This window comes from Taudactylus pleione, unplaced genomic scaffold (assembly GCF_031769625.1).
Source record: "Taudactylus pleione unplaced genomic scaffold, aTauple2 ptg000214l, whole genome shotgun sequence".
NCBI classification, from domain to species: Eukaryota; Metazoa; Chordata; class Amphibia; order Anura; family Myobatrachidae; genus Taudactylus; species Taudactylus pleione.
Window position 1 is genome coordinate 8,367,019 of NW_028284616.1, and position 22,982 is coordinate 8,390,000.

The 22,982-nt window shown below is 43.8% G+C and overlaps 1 protein-coding gene across 3 annotated transcripts in view; it reads right to left on the minus strand.

Annotated features, from left to right (window-relative positions):
- The window catches only part of ARMC6 (armadillo repeat containing 6), a 72,531-nt gene that overhangs the window by 14,111 nt on the left and 35,438 nt on the right, over positions 1–22,982 (minus strand). For all 3 annotated transcript variants that reach the window (XM_088478526.1, XM_088478527.1, XM_088478528.1), the window contains 3 exons: positions 14,041–14,611; positions 2,731–2,876; positions 1,086–1,217 (listed from right to left, as the gene is read on the minus strand). In XM_088478526.1, coding sequence (XP_088334652.1) covers positions 1,086–1,217; positions 2,731–2,876; positions 14,041–14,611 — 849 coding nt within the window. The remainder of the gene's footprint in view (positions 1–1,085; positions 1,218–2,730; positions 2,877–14,040; positions 14,612–22,982) is intronic.

The window sequence follows — 22,982 nt, forward strand, 5'->3', positions numbered from 1 at the left end:
CAGTGAGGCTATGCAGAGTCATGGTAACAAATGAGGATGACTTCTAGTCACTGCTAAATGGAAATTAATTTATAGAATCCGGATACAAATTAGAATATGAACATATAGGTGTAAGCATGTTGTTATTATTAACAAGGAAATAACTCCTTTTATTTTTCACTGATACATTGCCTTAGGACAATGATTCCCAAACTGGATGCCTTGGCACCCTTGGGCACCCCAGGGCACTTGCAGGGGTGACTTGGGTTGGTGGTCTGGTACCAAATACAATTTTTTATGAACAGTGTAATTGGCAGCCATAAGCACTGGTTTTGCCTATCAAAAAATGTGTGTGCAAACAGAAGCACAACCCTATCCACCACCCCAAAAAGTTTTTGGCTTAGGGGTGCCGTGAAAATAATGCTGATACTATAGGGCACCGTGATTCAAGAAAGTTTGGGAACCCCTGCCTTAGGAGACACAGAATAGATTATTCGTACATTACTTGCATTGTGCTTGAGGGCAATAATGCTGCAACAAGTTACTTACTGAATTCAATGAACAGTTAAAGTAAAGCACATCACACAATATGATTTACTGTGATGTTATTTGTGATCAAGATGTTCTTTACTAATCAGTGTAATAAAGGCTGGTGTCTCATTAAGGCTTTATGAACAGCATTTTTCTCCAGTCGTAACATGTGAGACGATTCTAGTGTGATGGTCAAAGATTTGAACAGGAAACATGTTTTTCTCTGTCGCACATAATGTAGCATTCAGGTTTTTGACAACTGAAGGAACAGGAAAAGTGTATCCCATTGAATGCTATGTTTCATGCAATAATCTGTGATATAATGGGTTTATGGCAGCTTATAAATGCTCTGAGTGGCAGAAAGCAATTTTCAGAAACACTAGTAGTGGCTGGAAAAAACACAAAGCAAAGGCTTCAGTTATGTAAAGCTTACGTCTATCCCGACTGACATGTTGCAGTAATTTGATATGGTATTACCGGTATAAATAACATGAGAAATAAATGTTAAATAACAGAAGTGTATTTTTAGAGAAAAAGTTAAATATTTTTATAGTTTTACATAGGAAAAAAATTACCTGGGCATTGCAGATGTGCCTGGTCATTGCAAGGACAATCAGATCTGTCCCGCCAGAGTTCACAATGGCATCTTTTACATCATCATTTCCAGCAATGGCTCTCACAGCACTCAATACTTGCTTTACAAGCTCCTGATAACAATACACAGAATATAAATACCATATCGCTTATAGATGTGATTTTTGTAACCTAGAGTGAACTTGTTTCAATAAAGCAGGGATGGGGAACCTCAGGCCCATGGGCAGTATAAGGCCCGTGGAATCATTTGGTCTGGCCCTCTGGGTTTTTTCTGCTAGCCGGGTCCTAGAATGACACCCTGCAGCCAGAATATATGCAGCAGTGCCACCTGGAGCGTTCTTAGGGTGCTTCAGACTGTCACACCGCTGCCCTTACAGCTCCCCGGAGGCATTGCTGTAATCACCGGCAATTGTGGCCCCGCCCCGAGTGACGTCACATGGAGGGGCATGGCCAGCAAATAATGTTATATGTATCAAAATGGCCCTCAGCAGAAAAAAGGTTCCCCACTCCTGCAATAAAGGTTTGATTTTACTAATGCATCAATTTTGCTTATGATGTACCAGTTACTATTCTAGGTGGCCAGTGACAGACAACAACGTAAACATGATGAGCTGGTAAGACACGCAATACACAGGCCGATTCAGAGTCGCACGCAGGTCGGCTGCAATTACACTTGCACAACATGCGCGGTACCAAATGCGGATATTGCAGAGTTGTACTGCCCTGCCCCCATCCACTTGCTTGTGCAAACAGCCATCATCATTACTGACACACACACACACACACACACACACACAACCAGCCCTATAACTTAAGCAAGAGATCAGCCTGAAATCAGACATATCTCTGCATGCACACAATACAGCTCATAATTATATCTATATGCCCTCACTAAACTTTGTCCTATTACCACGCAGTTACAACCATTCAGCTGCAAGTGGAGATGGGAATGAAATGCTTATGGCTCTGAATCACTCCTAGATGAGTAGTCTCAGCTACAGAGCAGTGCTAAATATTGCAAGATCTGTCCGCAAAATAGACTTGTCTGCCATTCTGGATAAGCCCTGTAATGTGCATAGAAGGAAAAATACTGTACTTTTTTCCTTTAAAATTGCAGAGGGAGGCGTTTTTGATTAGAAGGACATTAGCATATGTGGGTAGTCTTCTCGCTAGGCTGCTTTAGCATGGCGCCACGCCCTTCCCGATTTTAAAACGGCAAAATGCGCCCTGCCCTACCTGCTGGCGCCCTGCTGAAACAGCCTGCTGGGTGTGCCGGATGCCGTCCCCACCCACAGGTTGCAGTTTCCCGCGGTGGGAAAAAATTGTCGTGCAGCGATCACCGCCGGTGAATATATGCTGTGCACATATCCGTAAGTGTTGGCCACACCCCCAAGAATGATGAAAAGGGTGCGCGTCTTAAGGATGAGCTCCTTTTTCTCGTGGCCATGACCCTTTTTGGGCGCATGCGACAATGCCCCTTTTTAAGGTCCGGCTCCCTGCCCAGCGTTGGACCTATAATTAACACTATTATTGGTACATTCACTCACAGTGCCAAGGGTAGCAGCAAACTCTAAATATAGCCATGTAATTATTCTCAGTAATAAGACAGAGGTGACTGATCATTACCTGATGGTCGATGCAGTCGGCTAGTAGCGCCACCATAAAGTTCAGTCCACCCAAGTCAACCACATCTTGACAAAACTCATTACGCACACAAAGTCGAGAAATGGTGGCGCACAGTTCACTTAGGACTCCAGTGTTATCTGTGAAACCTAGAAGACATGAGAACATTTTTAGTTAGATATAATTTACTTGTACATGTTCCTTCAAACACAATTGGCTTCTGGCAAACAATTTCTTCTCAAAATGAATAAATATGCTGAACACATGTATTCAGTTAACACATCCTTATTAAGTGCAGAACCTTACAAAAGCCAGGTCAGACAAAACACTATTACATATAAGGAACCCCTCATACAATAAATTTGTTTCTTGAGCAATGTGCAATATAATAATAGCCATCTCAATTAACCTAACCACAAATGCTGGGAGGAGCAGCCCTGCTAGAAGAAAACTAAACAAACGTGGGCAAACGTTAAGGCACCAGTTACAACAAAGCCAGTTGAATATGTACTTTTGATCCTCTGTTCCCGCAGAGCGCTTGCCCTAGTACACAGTAAATCTATCCACGTTCAGTATGAGCGTTTTTTTATTCCCAGTAGCATGTCTCTGCTCACCCCCAAACTGTGTCTGAATCACCCTTTATATTGGTGCTACATCTTTGCTCATAGCGCGCAATTCTGGATTTCTTGCAGCAGCAATGTAAATACGCGTTATGGCGTGGTGTACTGTATACCAAGAAAGACTACACGCCATGCAGTACACAGTTTAACCGCTGGGTGGCGAATGCTCCATGGATGAAAACTAAAGTACTGAATACATTACTATAGCGGTGGACGGTGATCCGTGAAAGGCACGAGCAGTTTTTCATAAAGAGAGATAATTTCAGGTGTACTTTGCTCAACTTTATGCATTGATTTGCACTTTCCACATCCCTTCCACTCCATGCTATAATACCCAGCATTATTACACTATAAACAGCTATTGACATTATACTGTACACGGTGTAAAGACGCACTCTAGACATGACATGCACAATAGGTGTTACATCTGCTATGGCAGGCTTGTGTGGGCGAGTGGGTAAGGTGAGCACTTTCCAAAGCTTGCGCCTCGGGTTTGTGGCCTGGAAAAGGACATTTTTGTAAATCAGTATGTTTTATTAATTTTTTTCTAAAGTGGTTTAGATAAAGGATTAAATCATTTGGTGCGAGTCCTGTGTTTTATAGGAATACATATCTACATTGGTGTGAAGACGCACAAGCAGCATTTCATAAAGACAGAGGAAGTCAAGTTTAATATTATTAAGGTACTGTACTCTGCCGAACTTAATACATTGCTCCGGACTTGCCACCACCTTTCATTTCTCTGTTATGCCACCCAGCTGCATTTTACTCTAAACCGCTATAGACATTGTACTGTACTCATTACCGGCCGTTTGTACTGTATACTGTCGCTACATGGTGTAAAGACACCTGTTCTAAAGACGCACAGGCAGTTTTTCATAAACAGAGATCATTTCAGGTTCAATATTTTTAAAGTATTCTGCTCAACTTTATGTATTGTCAGTACTTTCCTCATCCCTTCATCTCTATGTTATGGCACCAAGCTGCATTAGACTCTCAATAACGTTCCCGCTAGGCTGTTTTAGCTGGGTGCCACGCTCTGCTCCATTTCTAAAGTGCAAAAAGCACCTTGCCCTGCCTGCGGGTGCTGTCCCCATCTGCGGGTCGCAGTGTCCCACGGGTGGGGAAAACTGCGGTGCAGCGGTCACATTTACACTGACAGCAGCGCTTGGGGGCAGCCCGGCATGTCCGTAAGTGCTTGGCAAGCCCCGAAGTTGACAAAAAGGAGAAGCGTCTTAAAGACACACACCCTTTTCGGGCACGCACAGATGTGCCCTTTCTCTAGGACCGGAGCCGGGCTAGAGTGAACACTACTAAACCGCTATAGACAATGTATTGTATTGTACACATTGGCTTGTTTTGCTGTCTGGGTCCCTTCCTCTCCAAACCTAAGCCAGCATGAGTCATTCATCACAAATCTCATTGGCTATAAGATTCACAGGCTATTTGACACATGCACCGTGCAGTTTAGGAAAGGCGACATCTGGTTCCCCTATTTGAATTTTGGACTGTGCTGCAGCCCCACCTCTGGAGCCGCCACTGCTAGTCAGTAGGTATTCCTGCTTCTGAGTGTGGTGTTGTGTACTGAGGCGTCCACGTTTATTGTGTCTGTGTGTTACATGCCAATGTGAACCAGTACACAACGCCTGACCTTACACCACTGGATTTCTTCCTCTGGGGCATGTTAAAAGGGAAAGTGTACCACAACAAGCCACAGACTCTCATGGCACTGATAGAAAACATTCAGCCGGAAATTGAGACTGTGACTCCCAATATGTTGGTTAAAACTTTCCATAACATAGAGCCACACATTCAAGCTTGCCTGGATGCTAATAGCATTTGCATCAAGCAGACATCAAGTGTACATTTGTACACTTTATGTCTGCTTGGTGCAAAATTAAATGCTACTGCTCTTGAGTGGTATACATCTTCAGATGCATCTAAACATGTCCACATCAATACATACTTTCTTATGTACATTCAGGGAGCAAATGTGTCCCAACTTTAAACAAGCCCAGTACTCCTATTTTCTGACACATCGCCATACATGCTATTATAACCAGAGCTGTCCCTGTGTGGGTGCGCACTGTACCATGTTGTAACCTGCTATCACATGAAATTGAGAAAAGAAACATATTAGGGGAAACAAATGTTCATGCTATGCATACCCAGTACATTTCTATTTGGCAGTATTGAATGCGATTAATCCTTGGTGCTGTGACTTTCTGATGTTTTAGAGATGTAGTTAATAAGGGCTGGCACTGCTGTATACTAGTAGTTACCTTATTTAGCTGCAAGCAGAATATAATGCCAGGGGGATATAATGAGAAATGAAACATAACATCTAAAATTCTCAATGGGAGAGGTAATTAACACTAACTGATGTTCCTAAGCATTTAGGTGGCAGACACAACAGATGATAATGACACACACTATAGAACACACATACATTACTGTAGTTTTATTCTTTTCAAAAGCAGAGCGATGGAGTTTCCTTTTTTTTCTAGCAAATTCCACAATAGATATGGGATATGTACAGGAACAGATATAAAGCAAATAGCTTACATGACAGAGCCATTACTTGCTGTGACATTAAAGGCACCTACGCTGTATTTAAACATTTGCATTTCTGTTGTCAAGGACACTGCAAGCCTATCATTCAGTCCTATGCCTCCCTATCAAAGAAGATGCAAAAATAAAGTACATATTTGTAAACTGCCTTATAACCCATTAATGACTCCCAAACAACTTTTTATGGTTCTTTACAGCTATTCTCTGTGTTGTTATGATGTATAAGAATGTTGGCCGCAATGGAACAAAGATAGCCAAGCAGAAATAAGTATGTATTTTTTCTGAGCTACTTGACATTCTAATAAATAAAACACGATTTTGGTTCTTACCTGATAAATCTCTTTCTTTGAGGCCATGAAAAAACCATGGGTAAAGTCTGGGCACTAAAAAGTAAACTTTTGGGGCCCCTATACCCAGTCCCCTGGATAGGGCAGGCAGTTTATTTGCAAAGCCCAAAGGATAGAGAAGAGGAAGAAGAACAAATAAACAGCAAATAGACACACAAAGGAGGTTAGCGATCCTCGAGAGCCTCACGCGAAACCCAACCCAAGCTGGGAGCATACAGAAGGGCGACTAGTGATCCCCCCATGGCCTCAGAGAAAGATTTATCAGGTAAGATCCAAAATCTTGTTTTGTTTTTCAGCCATGGGGGGACACTGGAGAAACCATGGTGACGTCCCAAAGCTGACCACTATGGGAGGAAACACTGCGGAGCTGTGCGCAGAACCCTTGTCCAAAACCAGTGTCACTGGAGACGAAGTATCAAAGCGATAGAATTTGATGACGGTGTGCATGATAAAGCAAGTTGTGAACCTGCAAAGCTACTCAGCTGAAGCACCATGCCGAGCCACCCAGTAGGTACCAACTGATTGAAACTCAAAGGCCAGCCAAGGAGCAAGCTTGACCTCTCTGATCCAACTACAATCGGTTTGGAGGCATGCCACCCCAATTTGACTACAGAATAAAGCACAACCAAAGTATCCATGAGACAAACATCCTGAGACCTGTCTACATAAATGCATAATACCCCTACTATGTCCAAAGACTGTAAGGAAGATGGACCTACACAGAAAAGCATGGCACCACAATTAATATGAAAGTGAGAAACAGCTTTTGTAATAAAAGTCTGAGTAGTCCACAGGACCGCCCGGTTCGGGTGAAATATCAGAAACTGAGATCTGTGAAACAAAGAACTTAATTCCGACACCAGTCAGGCCAAGGATCTGGTCAGAAGGAAAACAGTCTTTCAAGTGAGCGATTTAAGGTCTACAGAGTCTAAAGGCGGCATGTGGAAGAGCCCTGAGGTCCAAGACCAAATCCCAGGGCACAACCAATGGAACAATGGTGGGTTGGATGTGAAGAACCCCCTGCAGAAAAGGATGTACAACGGGAGGATCGCTATGAGCCTCTGAAAATAACCAGGGAGAGCCAAAACCTGGTCCTTCAAAGAAGACAGGTGGAGGCCCATATCCTCTGCTTGTAAAAAATATAGAATCTTGGAAAGACGAAAACAGCTCCGGATTCTGTTTCTGAAGAGCACACCAGGCAAAATGGTAAGCCTTGACTGAAACCAGCTTCCTGGCACAGAGCATAGTCTAGACCACAGGTTCTCAAACTCGGTCCTCAGGACCCCAAACAGTGCACGTTTTCCATGTCTCCTCACAGAAACACAAGTGAAATAATTATCTCCACCTGTTGATATTTTAAAATGTGTCAGTGAGTAATGAATACACCTGTGCACCTGTTGGGTGACCTGGAAAATGTGACATGAGTGGGGTCCTGAGGACCGAGTTTGAGAACCACTGATCCAGACAACAGCATTTAAGAACCCACTGGCTTTCAAAAGTGCTAACTGAACCGTCACCCAGCAAAAGAGAATAGGGGAAGATCCTGATATAGGAACAGCCCTTGCGAGTGAAGATCAAGTTGGATGGGCAGACGCCATGGGTGAGAAACTGACCCTGCTCTTAAGGTCCATCTTCCTGCTTTACCTTGCGGATGACCCGAGGCAGAAGAGACATCATGGGAAAGATTTAAGAGAGAGTAGGACCAAGAATCTGACAATGCATCTACCAGAAAAGCAGCACTCCAACCCCTAAAGCTAGCGTCAGTCGTAAAAGATGTCCACTCCGGAATGTGAGAAACTGGAACATTGTGTTATTGTAAGCTCCGTTTCACTTCACCAGAAGTTCCAAATGGAAAGCCCTGGAATGGAACTGAGTAACCGCCACCATGTTGAAGGTGGAAAACATTCTGTCGAGGACCCTCATGCAGAGATGCACTGACACGTCGTAACTGGAGAAGATACCGAACCAAGATCTAGAGGGAAATAAATCTTATACCGAGGGACAAACACCAAGAGGGCCCCAAGTGTACCAGACCTAAGAATTTAGAGTCAGATGTTTCAGCAGGATGTTTGCCGACTGGGCTGCAAGGCGTAGATCATCCAGATAAGGCATTATACGATTCTCTGAAGCCGCAGGGCGGCCACTATCACAGACTTAACTTTAGTGAAAACTCAAGGAGCCGTTAACAGCCAAAATGGCAAGGCCCGAATTTGGAAGTGGTCCAAGAGAGCCGCAAAGAGTAAAAAAAACACTGATGCTCCTCCCAAATCGGAGCAGCCAAGGACATGAAAAAATTCCCGGGATCCAGAGCGTACATAATAGACATCTTGCACCTGGGAATTGTGAGACGAACATTCAGTGATTTTAGGTTCAGAATGGGCTGGAAGGAGCCATCTGGCTTTGCTAAAGGAAGAGGCTGGAGTAGAAACCATTTCCTATTTGAAGTAGCGGCACAGGGGAAATAATTTGTGAGTCCAGAAGGGACTTGCAAGCAACCTTTTAGGCCAAGGCTTTGAAGGGTCATGACTTTGAAGGGTAGACTCGTGGTAAAAAAACAGCTGTGAGGATACACCTGGAAGGAAAGAGCATAGCCCCTTTTCACAATACCTTGCATCCAACAGTCCAATGTCGTCCTCCACCAAATGAACTAAAGACGGCCTTCCACCATAGGAGCCCCCCTAGTGGGAGCTAAGCCCATCATGTGGAATGTTTTTCTGCATGCTTAGGAGCAGTGTTGCAACAAATTCAGGACTGTCTGGCCTTGGCTTTTCTACAACTGGAGGAAAAAGCTTGCCTCGAAAGGAGTGCTGGAACCTGGGTTGTCCGAGAAATTTAACTGAAAGGCCCAAAGGCCTTGGGCTTAGAAGCTGTGGATAGCAAGAAATCAGACTGCCACGGAAATAAATTTTGTCCACTTCAGGCCCAAAAAGTATTTTGCCATTAACAGGGAGAAATTCAAGCGTCTATTTGGATTGTGTGTTGGTCTGTCATGTGCGTAGCCAGAGAGCAGTCTAGCCACCACCACCGAAGCAGAGACTCTGGCCGAATGAAGACTAGAACCTAAGGCTGTCAAGCTTAGATAAGCAGATGCTTCCTGGATGTTATCCACTGTGGACAATAGCTCAGAGCGTGAAGTGCCTGAACAGAGACCATCATACAGGAAATATACCCACCTCTCCAAGGCTTTGAAAACCCATTCTGCTGCAAGGCCCGAACGCATGACTGCACCGGCCCTCGAGAAAATAGTTTTAAGAAAAAGCTAAATTTTTGTGTCTGTGGCATTTTTGAAAGAGGCCACATTAGGAACAAGAAGGCTGGTAGTCTTAGCCCATCTAGCAATCGGGACATCCACCAGGGGTGGGGTCTACCATTTAGCTTTATCAGAGAGGGGGAGTAGATAGTAAGTCAGAAAACGCTTATACCTGGATACGCTTATTAGGAAGAGTCCAGGATTCAGCGAGTAGATCATCTAATTGCATAGAGGGTGAAAAGGTCAAGGTCTCTTTCTTACGTTTAAATAAAGATGGATCCTGAGAAGCAGTATCTGCTGAATCTTTGATGAGCAGCATGGATTTAACTGTGGGTATCAAAGAGTCCATATTAACAGTGCTGGTGTGAGCTTCTTCCTGAAGGGATTACATTTCAAAATCCGAGTCCTTCTGAAAATCATTGTAATGATAATATGCCAAGCCCGATATGAAATGAGCTTTAACAATGATACTGATAACAGAATGAGTTATGATCTATAGGATCCACTGTATATATGTTTAATTGGTATCAGTTAACCAAAGGATTTGTATGTTCAGCTGGAATGTTTACATTTATGTAAAACCTAATTAAAGTTTCAAAGGATGTGGTTGATAGATTGTTAGTTCCAGTAGAACAGTACCCAAAATGTTCCTTTTGGCATGCAAACAAGCCAGTGTATTGTGTAGGTTGCGTTATTAGCACAAGAGGGGCTGAATGGGAAATAGGAATTCACACTTGTAGGGTGTCTGAAATCTAAGCCCGTCTTCTCAGTATGCCAGAGCATGTCCTATTTCACACTGCCCACTGTCATCTCCATTTGCTGGACAGGAACCCAGTTAGGAGAACAAGCTCCGGCCATCACACCTGGTTATCAGGGAAGTAATTAATTCCCAGACTTTATGTCTCCATCTCCCATGTGCTACTGTATGAAGTTCAGAATCCATTTCTGTGGGATAGGAAGCATGACAGAATGGGTATATTATCCCAGCAAACTGGACAGCAAGGGGTCAATTCTTTTAAGGGAGCCCACTGGCTAGAATGCACAAATTGCTTCAGGAGAGACCTAACTCCAGCATTGTTCAGTTCCAAAGGTGATATCTGCTTTGTTTTACCAATTTTTGTTGAAATTGTCTGTAATCTGTGTGTACTTTTAATAATTGTAATAATAACAATTCTTAAACCTACAGCCTTGAAAGGCACATGCTACTGATTTTCAAAGTTTATATACTGTGAGCGGAACCGAAAGGACCACTGTAGGAGAAGTCTATTCCTACACAAATTCCTTGGTGGTGGCAGCTAAGTTATATTTTATTGTAAAAGTAATTTGCAAAACATCAACGTCACGACCACCCGACTTGGATGGAGTCCTGAGTGCGGGCCCGAGCGTGACAATCATCCTCAGCTAGAGATGAGACTTCAGAGTATGATTCGTACCCTGACTGAAATGGAGCAGGTAAGGGACATTTAGCAGGATGTTGAAGGGCCTTAGGATCCAGCACCTGTTTTAAAGACTGAGAAACTTGAACCAGGCCTTGAACCAAGTAAGACAAACCCAGCACCCAGAGAGGCTCAACAACAAACTGAGGTGGAGCATCGGAAGATTATGCTAGACTGGGATCTGAAGGGGACATTTTGTATACATTTAGTTGCTTGGCCTGTTCCAACATTGCCTAGGACAGGGTGGTGGCCCACGCTGGCTCCAGCATTGGGTGTGCTACCTGAAGTCTCAACTGCTGTACTGAAGTGAAGCAGAAATCACAGAGCTCGCCTTGGTCCTGAGCAGCAGCTATTTTGTCTTGGTAGCTTTTGCAAGAAAGGTACTTTTGGGGAGGTGTACCCTTCTCAGGAACACAACTGGAGGAATTTCCCTTAGCAGGTATGGTACGCTAATCTGAAAAGTGAAAAGAAACACCACAGAGGACACCAAAGTTGCCAGTGAGGGAGGCTGTGCAGATAAACTTAAAATACCGGTAATAAAAATAAAATGTAGTGTAAAAGAACAGTATGTCTAAAACTAACACATGCAACTGAACAGTTGCTGTAAATTAATCTGCAGTCTACCTGACTAGCTTGTTTTGTAAATGACATAGGTATTTCAATATTAACAACAGTAATACAGCCTAGATGTAACCCTGGCTATCAAACTGTATCAGAATGATAACAATAAAGCAGTAGGAGATACTTACAGAAGTAGAACTATAATCTCACAAAAAAAAAAAAAAAACAGCCCTTCACACATACACAGCAGAAATAGGAATAAAATTTAGAAGGCTTCCAGCAAATATGAGCCTTCAGTGTCTGTGCAGCCAAAGTAAAGGAGTGTAAGATAGGTGGATCCTGTAGGTCAGGTACAATGAACTCAGAGAAGTAGAATACACCAATGAGTAATAAAAGGGGACCGATGATATTCTTGCCACTGTTCCATTCTTTGCCCATTCCAGGTCGCTGAGAAGATTGCCCTGTGTTTCAATTAGTATTACCTAAATCAGGCATATATGGGTGGGGGTAAAGTCTTGCTCCCCTTCACAAGCTTTCCCAGTGCTTCAATAATCAAGGCTCATTTATCCTATTGGGAAGCTCATTCGTGAAGTCAGAGAACTTGTATGAAAAGATCAGAGATCTGTCACAGAAAGAGGCACCTTTACATGCTATTAAATATATCACATTGTCCACCCAAGGTCAAAAAGTAAGATTGGATAGCTAGTATCAAGCCCAGGGGTGATGACCAAACCAAGATCACAATGCAATATGGGAAAAACTATACAAACAATATTGTATGTTGACCAAGTAACTATATCTGAAGGACAATAATAAGGTAAATTTGACTTAAAAATGAACATAAGTTCAAGGGAACTTATATACCATCAATGCGTCCTTCAATATAGAAAGGGAAACCTGTAGGTAGGGCATAACTCTAGTGGTCACAGGGGACAGCGCCTCCCTCCCCTGCACCAAGCTCACACCATCGAACAGTGCTGGGAGACACGGAGACCATGATGCTCCTCCTCCCCTGAAGTCATGTTCTATTATTTTTCTTTTACAAGCGGAGATCACCCAAGTGTTAACACTGTGCTGCTGTTGGCTGTCTCCAAGGCTCAGCCTATCTACGCTTTTTTTTGTGTGTTTTTACTTTTTATTTGTGATGCATCCCACAAACAACATTGTTTTCAAATCTCTCATATTAACAGCCCACAGGCTCGCCTGGATTTTCCTCTAACGCTATATCTACAGAACTTAAACAAATCATGTTACAGTCCTTCACTTATACAAAGATTTGTTATACATTTTCCTGAATATATGACTTTTATGGTTCTAGAAAAACTGGAAATGGTGTAAGCATTGTACAAAATTAAATAATATGAAAACAGTGATAGGCAACAGGCAGCTCTAAGTCCGCATGCGGCCCTCCAAACCTTAACCTTTCTGCTTTAAGGTCATATCTGCTTGTTTAGTTCCCAACAATTGTTTAAAATGCATGCTGATTTGTTATTACAGATACGTTTTTTTTTTCATCAAATGTATAATTTTAGCGTATTACAGAGATTTTGGGCCATATTCAATTTGGAGCGAAAAGTCAGTTATCGGCGATAATTTATCACCGATGACGTAATTTTCACTTATCCCCATATTTAATTTCAAAGACTTTTTGCAGGTGCGAAGTCTTTGTAAAAAAACAGGGATAAGTTTTCACCACTGCATAGGTGACGAAAAAGTGCAGAATTGGGGTTTTGGGGTGCAGAATTAAAAAAAAAAGTACCCTGCAGCCTTTGGAATGTCCCCCTTAAAGTAATCTGTGTTAAAAAAAAATGTAAAAGTTAGATAGGACACCCCAAAAAAATTGGTTTCATTTTGGGGGCGAAAAAAAAAAACTTGGGGGACAAACTTAAAAACTAGCAAAATTTACTCAGGGGGGTCCCCAAGTATGCGGCAGGTGTTTCTAGAATGCGGGTGGTTGCGGTAGGTGGATTTTTGAAGAATTTTTAAAAATCACTTTAGGGACTATTAAAATATGCTTGCACCCATTTTCATGTACCCCAAATTTGATGGGACTAGTTACTTTTCCCCAAAAAATAAAGATAAATGCTATTCTTCACCACTTCTTCAAAGACGCATTTATGCACCTGCCCCGGCTGTTTAAAAACCCCAATTACCTTTAGCAGGCCAATGTCAGACAATCTTTTGGGGGGGGGGGGGGGGGGGGGGGGGGGGGGGGCAACAGGCTGATTTCCCCAAAAGTGACAGGACTTTGATACTTACCTTTCCGCCGGGTCCTGTTTTAGCTGATTACTAATAGAATACGGGGATAAGTGGGCACGCGCCCGATACTTTATCCCCTGCTAAAACGGCGATGACGGCGAAAAGTCCGACCTCTGAATTTTCGCTTCAAATTTAATTTGGCCCTAAGAGTAATGGGCAGCCCTTTTGAAGGTTAACCAGCTGCCAATGTAGCCCAGAAGACTATTAGGTTGCCCATCACTGGTACAAAGGGAAGACCAACTAAAGTCTTATACAATGTAAAATTATACCTTTTGCAGCTTCTATCAACAGTTTCAGTCCTGCATTCTCCAAAACAATCATCTTAGCATGGTCATGAGCATGTCCAAATGGAACTCTGATGTCATCATCAAAAGTCATAATCTTCAAAGCTGAGCAAGCTTCACGTACTACATCTGGATCTGTACCATGGTTTGATATAGCTCCTGTAAGGTGGGGCAAAATACCCGCCTTCACCATGTCTTGGCGATTCTGCTCGTGTTTTAGGCACACATGGCGAGTGAGACGAATCGCCAGCAGGGTCACCTCAGCATCACTTGAATAGTTCTGCAGAACGCAAATTAATAACTTCAGTCCAACACCTTCAAGCAAATCAGGCTGCCCATCAGTTAGAGAGGACATAGCATATAGAGCATTAAGCAGGCCCTCTCTGTCGGCTTCCAAAATTTTGCAGGCTTCCAGAACCACAGAGTAGGCAGATTTCTGTCCTGCAAGGTAGCGATGTGCCATCCCCTGTTTGCATTGATCCCCAAACTGTATGAGAAGCTCAGAGACATTACTCAAAGATGATGACTCCACACTCTTTCTCAAAGACTCCAATATCTACAATTAAACAATAGATAGTTATGAATCAGTGATCATAATAGAAAAACATAAGGATTAATTTGTTTTAATATGCTTTTAATGGCTTTTGGACAGAAGCTTTTCATTTTAGTTTAATCTTATTCTGTATCTTGAAGCCAAGGATCCATTTAAAAAAATAAACATTTGTAGTCATAAGACTGACCAAAAAAGTGTCAACATAGTGCAGTTTGGGAAAGAAAAAAAAAGAAAATGACAAAATGCAAATAAAGCTAGTAATGCTGACTGTGATTATGTTGGCAGTGATCGCAAATACGCGCTATATCGCATATTTTACCGGTATCGAGGATTCACACTTTCAAAATGGGTGGGTCCCCGGGGTCGCGCTCCACTGTGGCCAATCTCTAGCTTCTCATAAAATGATTGATATCCCTGGCCCAGCTGCAGGCAATAAAAAGCAGAGGCGAAGTCGGGCCAGACCTCTTTGGTGCCTTAATAGATCGTGTAGCGTCACTACAGGGACATGCGGCTCCAAGCCCCACATGACACAGCCCCTGCACCTTGAGTGAAGACCTCCAGTAAATGTAAGCTCCTAAGCGAGTAGCAGGTGGGAGTTTGGTGAGCAGACGACTGGTGCTTGGGGCGGCTCAAGGTGGAGTGGCTGCAGTAAGGCACCGGGACCAGCACCCAGGGCCGCCAGAAGTGTTTGCTTATGTCTGCCTGTCATTATAGTGCAGCAGCCATGCGGAGCTCAGTGTGGTGTGCACACAGAAGCTCCCGAGACAGCTCAGCACACCAATGTACACTGAGAGTTACCCACAACAGGCGCAGTAATGACAGGCAGACAAAGTCACTGCTGCCGGGCCCCGGTAAGAATGAAGAGCTGTCCCAACACACTGTTTTTTTTTTTAAATATATATGCCTCTGCCCACCCAGCCGTGTTTAATTTATACTGGGCCCCACAAATTCTGATGTAACCCTGCCTGCATCCACTGTGCTGCATCCTTGTAGCCTGGCAATGCTGGACTTTTCAAGGAGACTCAGACTAAGCTCGATCCTGGCGTGACTCAGAGACGGTAATGCGTCGACATGATGTCACGTATATGTACGCCACCTCCCGTTACAGTGATGCAGTGATACAGTAGCGCAATGAATTTGAATGTTTAATTATTTTTTCCTATTGGGGCCAATGTGTTTGGTGTTTTTATTCTTCCTGTGAGGGCCAATGTGTTTGTTTTTTCCTACTTGGGCCAATGTGTTTGTTTCTCCCTACCGGGGTCAAAGTCATCTGCAACATGCTTAATTTATTTATTTATTAACAGTTTCTTATATAACGCAGCATAATCCGTTGCGCTTTACAATTGTAAACATTAATAGAACAAAACTTTGTAATAACAGACAGATATATAGGTAGGAAGGCCCAGTTCGCAAGCTTACAATCTATAATCACAGGCAGTAGCTGCTAAATTGTTAGATTTACAGAAAACCTTAATTTAGATGGGATCCAGAAAAGGTAAGGTAGGACCCCAACTGTTTAAAGTGAGTGGTCCCAGGGACCCACATTTTTTTGGGCTCAGCGCGGTCACTGGTTGGTCATAGTTGCTACTGCAGTTCCAAACTGCATAAAGGGCTTACTGTAGTCTCTGCTGTGGCAAGCAGCCAGCATCCATTCCACCATACTCTGCACATGATGCAGGACACATTTTAAATGTAAAAATTGGCACTACAGCTATTTTTTTAAACAAATGAATGTGTTGCTTAGCATGTTGCACCTATGTATAATTTAAGAATATATAAAATTTTTAAATGATTTAATACAAAAAAAAAATAAAACATAAAAAGAGGAAACCTCTTCCTGGTGCTGAAAGTGGATCTGGCAGGTCCAAGCGGAGTTGGATTCCATTCTCGCTTATGCTTGCTGGAATGAAGATAGCAGAGTTGGAAGCCCCAATAACAACTCAGTATAGATTTTTACTTGAACTCTACAGGAGAAAGTGTGATTGAAAGGGGACTGACTGTATTTGGGTAGCTGCAACTCAGTTGCTCACTTGGGGACCAGAGCACTGTAAGGCTGAACCCATTTCTAAATAGCACTGGTAGAAGTGGACATTATGCCGGGTTACAGATGGTATGAGGAACTCAAATGCAAATAGGGGTATCCAACTCCCTAAGAGTGACAAAGTAAGCATATTCTGTTATATCTGAAATATGTAGAAGATAAAACAGGAGAACCAAATTGCCGTTGTTTGGCATGTTGCAATGACCAAAATGGATAGATACGTCTGTTAGACAGCCAAACAGAAAGCATGCATACCAATGGATTCCACCGGCACAGATGTACAAACACAGCAATAGCAATCCACAGCCAATAACATTTTCATTAGGCATGGATTTACATTGTTCTAACCATCTTTGGTGGTTTATGGAGCCTCATACAGGAAGATTTTTCATATAAAAATTGGTCTATAATAGCCAAATTGCTCACAAAATCATATCTGATCTGTTAACTACTGTTTACTGCTGCTGAAAACTATCCAATTAGGTGCGAAGGGGGAAATTTGTCGTTGGAACCAGTGATCGGGAAATACATGCTATAACGCATATTTACGCTCGCTAAGATGTGGGTGACCACCCACAGCTTTTGCGAGCGGCCAGGTGATTGTCGCGACCATCGGGCTTGCAACGAGACCCTTGTGGCAGGGTCTCGTCTGCCGCAAGCCCTAGTGAGCTTCCGGGTCTAATAGAGCCGGAAGCTTACTACTGACATCACTGGTGATGTCAGTAGGGCTGCCCACAAATGGCAGGCGTTCCTTCAGGTACGCCTCCGTTTGTCCAGCAACCGCTCCCCTCCCCGCCTACAAAACGGGGCGAGCCGTCGATCAACAACGACAGCCGCCCCTTTTTGCTGCGAGCCCCGGAGCGAGTGATTTCTCGCCCGCTCCGGGGCGCACGCGTGCGCACTGCCCGGCCATCGACCCGCTTGCGAGCGGGTCTGAATCAGGACCATAGTTTTTAAAAATGACCGGGTCCCACTGGACGCGCTGCGTGTGCACTGCAGAGCAGCCAAATACCGCCTGTGGTGATTGGTTGGGGAGATTCTGTCGGCGGTGACTGGCTGCTACGGCGCAAAAACAGCAGCCACAGCAACCAATTAGCGCCGTCATCTCGTCAAATCACCGCCGGCAGCATTCACCAACCAATCACCTGTGCATTGAACGTGGCTTCCACACTGCTCCAGGTGTCCTGCCTCCTAGAGTGCCTGTACAAGGCTGAGCTGGGAGTACACAGTATGTAGGACCATAAAAGCCTATTCCAGCTGATTAAAATAATTCAGAGCGTGGATGCTGAGGACAGCGTTGTGACAACACCCCTGCAGCTGGGATGTGTCTATCTCCAGCCCCCTCACAACCGATCTGCCACCAGGAGGCAGCTGCAGTTTGACTTCACCTATGAGATAGACAGAGATCAGTTTCCATCAACTGAATTATGCAACTCCTCTCATAACCATTTCATTAAGCACCGTGCAGAAATCTGTGATAGGGCGCCACCTGCTGTTCACCACTGTGGCCAGAGGCTCCCCACAGTACAAGGAGAAGAGAGTTCAGCTGAAGGGTCCTGTCTAGAAGCATTGTGCGGCACAGCACCAGGCCTTAGAGACACTGTGGGCCCTATTATTCACAGACTGATGCATGTTTCGGGGTGTAACTATGTTGTGCCGCAGACACTCACGGTAATAAAACATTGGAGGGACCTGCTTGATGTTTCTCATTGATAAACCCATTAGTCTGTACTGTTTTATACATAGATTATGACCCTTAATAAATCCTACTCTGCCCTCCCACCTGTGCCCTTCTCCCAATGTCATTCTCAGTGCAAAATAATAAGTTATGGTATAACATACCTTTGTTAACTATTTTTCTTCGAGATCTATAGGGTCCACAGGAATTACCTTGGGGTATGTGGTTGGAGTGATATAGGCACCGAACAGTTACAAGCTTTAGCTCCCAGGATGCACTGGGTCCTCCTCCATATATACCGCGCCCATGGCTACAGGCACTTATGGAGCATACACACGCTCAGATTTGTCAGATCTGTCAGATGAACGATTTTACCAAAGATTTGAACGATTTTTGACTGCATTAAAATTAGGGATGTGCAGGCTCGGATAGGTTCGAGTTTGCACGTGGAGTTCGGATTTTTCCCTCCAAAAAAACGGAACTCAGAACGAGGCAAAACGTCATCTTACATGGACGAACATCATCATTCCTGGACAAAAGACCAGGAATGATGATGTTCGTCCATGTAAGATGACGTTTTGCCTCGTTCTGAGTTCCGTTTTTTTGGAGGGAAAAATCCGAACTCCACGTGCAAACTCGAACCTATCCGAGCCTGCACATCCCTAATTAAAATGAATGGAATCGTCCAAGTCTGACTGCAAACACATCAGATGTCAGATATCGTTATCTGACCTTCGGGAACGCACATCGTTCAAATCGTTCATCTGACAGATATGTCAGATTTTCCTTCAGATATGAACGATTGAACGATTTTTTAAATCGTTATCGTTCAGATCTGAAGAAAAATCTGACCGTGTGTATGCACCATTAGTTTGTTACCAAGCCCAAGGCAGGAGAAGGAAAGAGGAGAAGGAAGGACAATTGTACACCAGAAACACTATAAGAAGAGAGAATCATTGAAATACAAAAGAAAAAAAGATTACCCAATAATACCAGGTGCGTTTGGGTGGGTGCCCTGTTGCCTCGAAGAAAAAGAGTTAACAAATGTATGTTATACCATAACTCTTATTTTCTTCTTTAGGGTCCACAGGAATTACCTTGGGGATGTCCCAAAGCAGTTTATTTAAAGGTGGGGACTCTCCTGGTTTTTATTTTTAATCAAGTAATTTTTTTTATTATTTGATTATTTTTTTTATACAATATACAAGTCAAGAAAACAAAACAAAACTGAAACAGAAAACAAAAAGTCATCAAAGTAAACAACACATATATCAAAGTACAAAAGCTGGACAACCCTAAACACACTCCATTACAGGCAAATTAGCGTAAACAAAAATCACACAATAAAATCGTTCTGGAGTTACAAACAAAATAAATATAAAAAACATACAAATGTAATGGTATCGACTACTGGTATAACAAACTACGAAAAATAGCACTTATGACAGAAAACATAGTTTGCATTATCGTAAGTTTAACTGAACAAATGAATTACCCTAAGGAGCTGACAAATTATCAGTACCCTTCCCCAGTCTGGAAAGACACCATCTATCCCACTTCTAGTGATACTGCGGAATGGAGTTACGACTTTTAAATAAACATCTTTCGTGATTGGCAACATCATTGATGTTTCTCCATTTAAAAATGTCAGGGGGGGTCTGCTGCACACCAAATTCTAGCTACAATAACCTTCACCAGGGTAGTAAGACACAAAGTGTAGCGGTATAGCATTAGTGCGTGTGTTTCCTCCAAGTCAAGGCCAAACAGTTATAACCTAGGGTCTAACGGAGGGAGAGTGGAAGCTGTTGATCTGACATCAACCCAAACCTTAGACCAAAAAGGAAACACTACTGGACAATCCCAAAGTAAATGTCAAAAACCGGAATTCAGTGCACCAGATTTTGGGCAATTAGCATCAGTCCTCAAACCAGCCTGCCATAGAGTAAGTGGGGTACGATACACTCTATGTAAAACATAGAAAAAAAACCTGCTGATACATAACACATGAAGAAGTAAACTTAATAGAACCTAAAATTTGCAGCCATTTATCATCAGAAATAGAACCCAGATCAACTTCCCATTTAAGCTTAAGAGGATCTAACAAATCTGGCATAAAATAAGGCTAGCATAAACAGTGGAGATTTGACCCCTAGAACCCAAACAAGATACCAGTGATTTAATCGGGGGAAGGGGATAACCTTGGGGGCAAACTACCAAATTGAGCATGGACTGCATGTCTCAATTGTAAATATCTATAAAAGCCGTGTTAGGGAAAGCGAACTGAAGTTGTAAAAAGGATTTAAAAAAACCCTCTGCATATAATTGACCCAAGGAATAGACCCCACCCAATTTCCAAATGTTATCAGATGAGAGTTTAGACAGTTCAGGATATGATTTATTAAACCATAAAGGGGAGTCCTCATCAAAATCCTTCCAGTCTAACAAAATATGCGCATAGCGCCATACCACAAGGGCCTGGCGTAGTAACGAAGGAAGACCGGAGACAGAGATACCAGAAAGGAGAAATTGCAAAGGAGAAATAGAGGACCCCACCTGCTCGGCTAGAAAACCAAGTAGCATATGGTCCCCAGCACCAGAAACCCAACTGAATAATTGGATCAATTGTGAGGACGTATAGTACAGATGTAAATTAGGGAGACCTAAACCACCCGAAGCCTTGGATTTAAACAAAGTTTTAATGACCACTCACGCGGGTTTGTCACCCCAAATAAATGAAGAGAACAGGATTTTGGTACTTACCGATAAATCACTTTCTCCGATTCCACAGGGGACACTGGAGTTAAACACAGTGGGGTATAGACGGTGGTAGAGCAGAGCCTGGCAGTTTAAATAATCTAGAAGTGTGACTGGCTCCTCCCCCTCTATGCCCCATCAGCCCCAGTTTAAGAACTGAGCCCGAGAGGACAACAACAAAATTAGGAAAAGGAGAAGACCACAGAATGGAACAAGACTGACTGAAGGAGAACAAAGGAACCTATTGCAGGGAACCCATGTCACACAAACATAGAAGGAACCAAACAAAACAGCAGGTACGGGCGTCCAGTGTCCCCTGTGGAATCGGAGAAAGAGATTTATCGGTAAGTACCAAAATCCTGTTTTCTCCTTCATCCACTAGGGGACACTGGAGTTCAAGACAGTGGGGACGTCCCAAAGCCAATCTCCTGGGTGGGAAGCGTGGAGAACTTGCTGACCTCTCGGCCAAACCGAAACAGGGACCGCCAAGAACCATAGGCCCAGCGGAAGCTGAGGATTAAGTGTCGTAGAGCACAGGAGACAAACACTACTCCTTGCTAAACAGTCATAGAAACTTCCACAACGTACAGTTTAAGTCAAAAGGAACAGAACGGCTGAGAAACATCAGAACCAGTAATCTCAGCTGAAAATAGACCAAACCGGACCGTTGGTAGCAGAGAGCCCCAACAAGAGTCCATAGAAGGACCGTAAACGAGAACAAACTAGAGAAACCGTACTAGAGGCTAAACAGGAAGTTACAACCGGTGCAGACAGCAGAATCCCAGCACTGCTGGACATAGGCCCTGATTCAGAGCCGGACGCTCTGACCAGAGCGCTCGCTCTGAATCAGGGCCCACCTCCATTAATATGGAGCGTCCTCCTGGACGCTCGTATAGCTGTGGGTCACCACCCACAGCATATACGAGCGTGCAGGATGATGGTCGCGATGGTCTTGACCATCGCGACCATCGAAACTGCGAGCAAAAGCCTGCGGTTTGGTTTTTCAACCGCAAGGCCAGGAGTGATTTTGGCTCTATCAGAGCCAAAATCACTCCCACTGACATCACTAGTGATGTCAGTGGGGCCGGCTTCAGACGGTAGGCGTTCCCTTGGGAACGCCTACGTCTGGCAGGCACGCCCCCGGCACGCCCACCAAAGGGGGCGTGCTGTCAGTCACCATCGACAGCACGCCCCCTTTGATGAGACACTCCGAGCGAAGGAAAGTCCTTCACTCGTCGGGTCTCGTGCATGCGCACGACGGAGCTCCCTCCGTCGTGCGCATGCGCAGTGGGGACCATCGACCCACTTGCGAGCGGACAGCTGCTCGCGAGTGGGTCTGAATGAGGGCCATAATCGTATATACAGAAGTATAACAATATCAATATACAGATATAGAGCTAATCCTGTCCACAGACTCCTAACAGAGTATGCAGGGAGTCAAAGACTAGACCGAACAGTCGCCAGAGCCATCCTTGGGGTCCAACTACAACAAAGTTGTTAACCAGCAGGAGGGTTAGGCCATAGAAGTCTCCAATGAGTGTAGATCCCATTGGGCATGAGGCCGAGGCGAAATAGAGAGAATTGAGACTACAATACCTTACAGCAGTACAACCCATTCTGAAAACAGGGATAAAACAGCAACTGAAACGCTGCCGCTAAAAAGAAAATAACAGACAATTTCCAACAAGATAGAAGTGCGTAGTCAGTACCAACTGTTGGCCCGAACCCTAGCAGTAAAAGAGAACGAATGCAACAGTCAACCAGGGAGAGCTACCAATTTTGGGAAGCATCCAGTCAGCAATGCTAGAGCACTAGGACAACCATGAAGGTACCCGTCAGGTACCTGTCAGTGTGATCAAATAACAGATATAGAACAGGAAACCCAACCAGGCCCCCTGCGT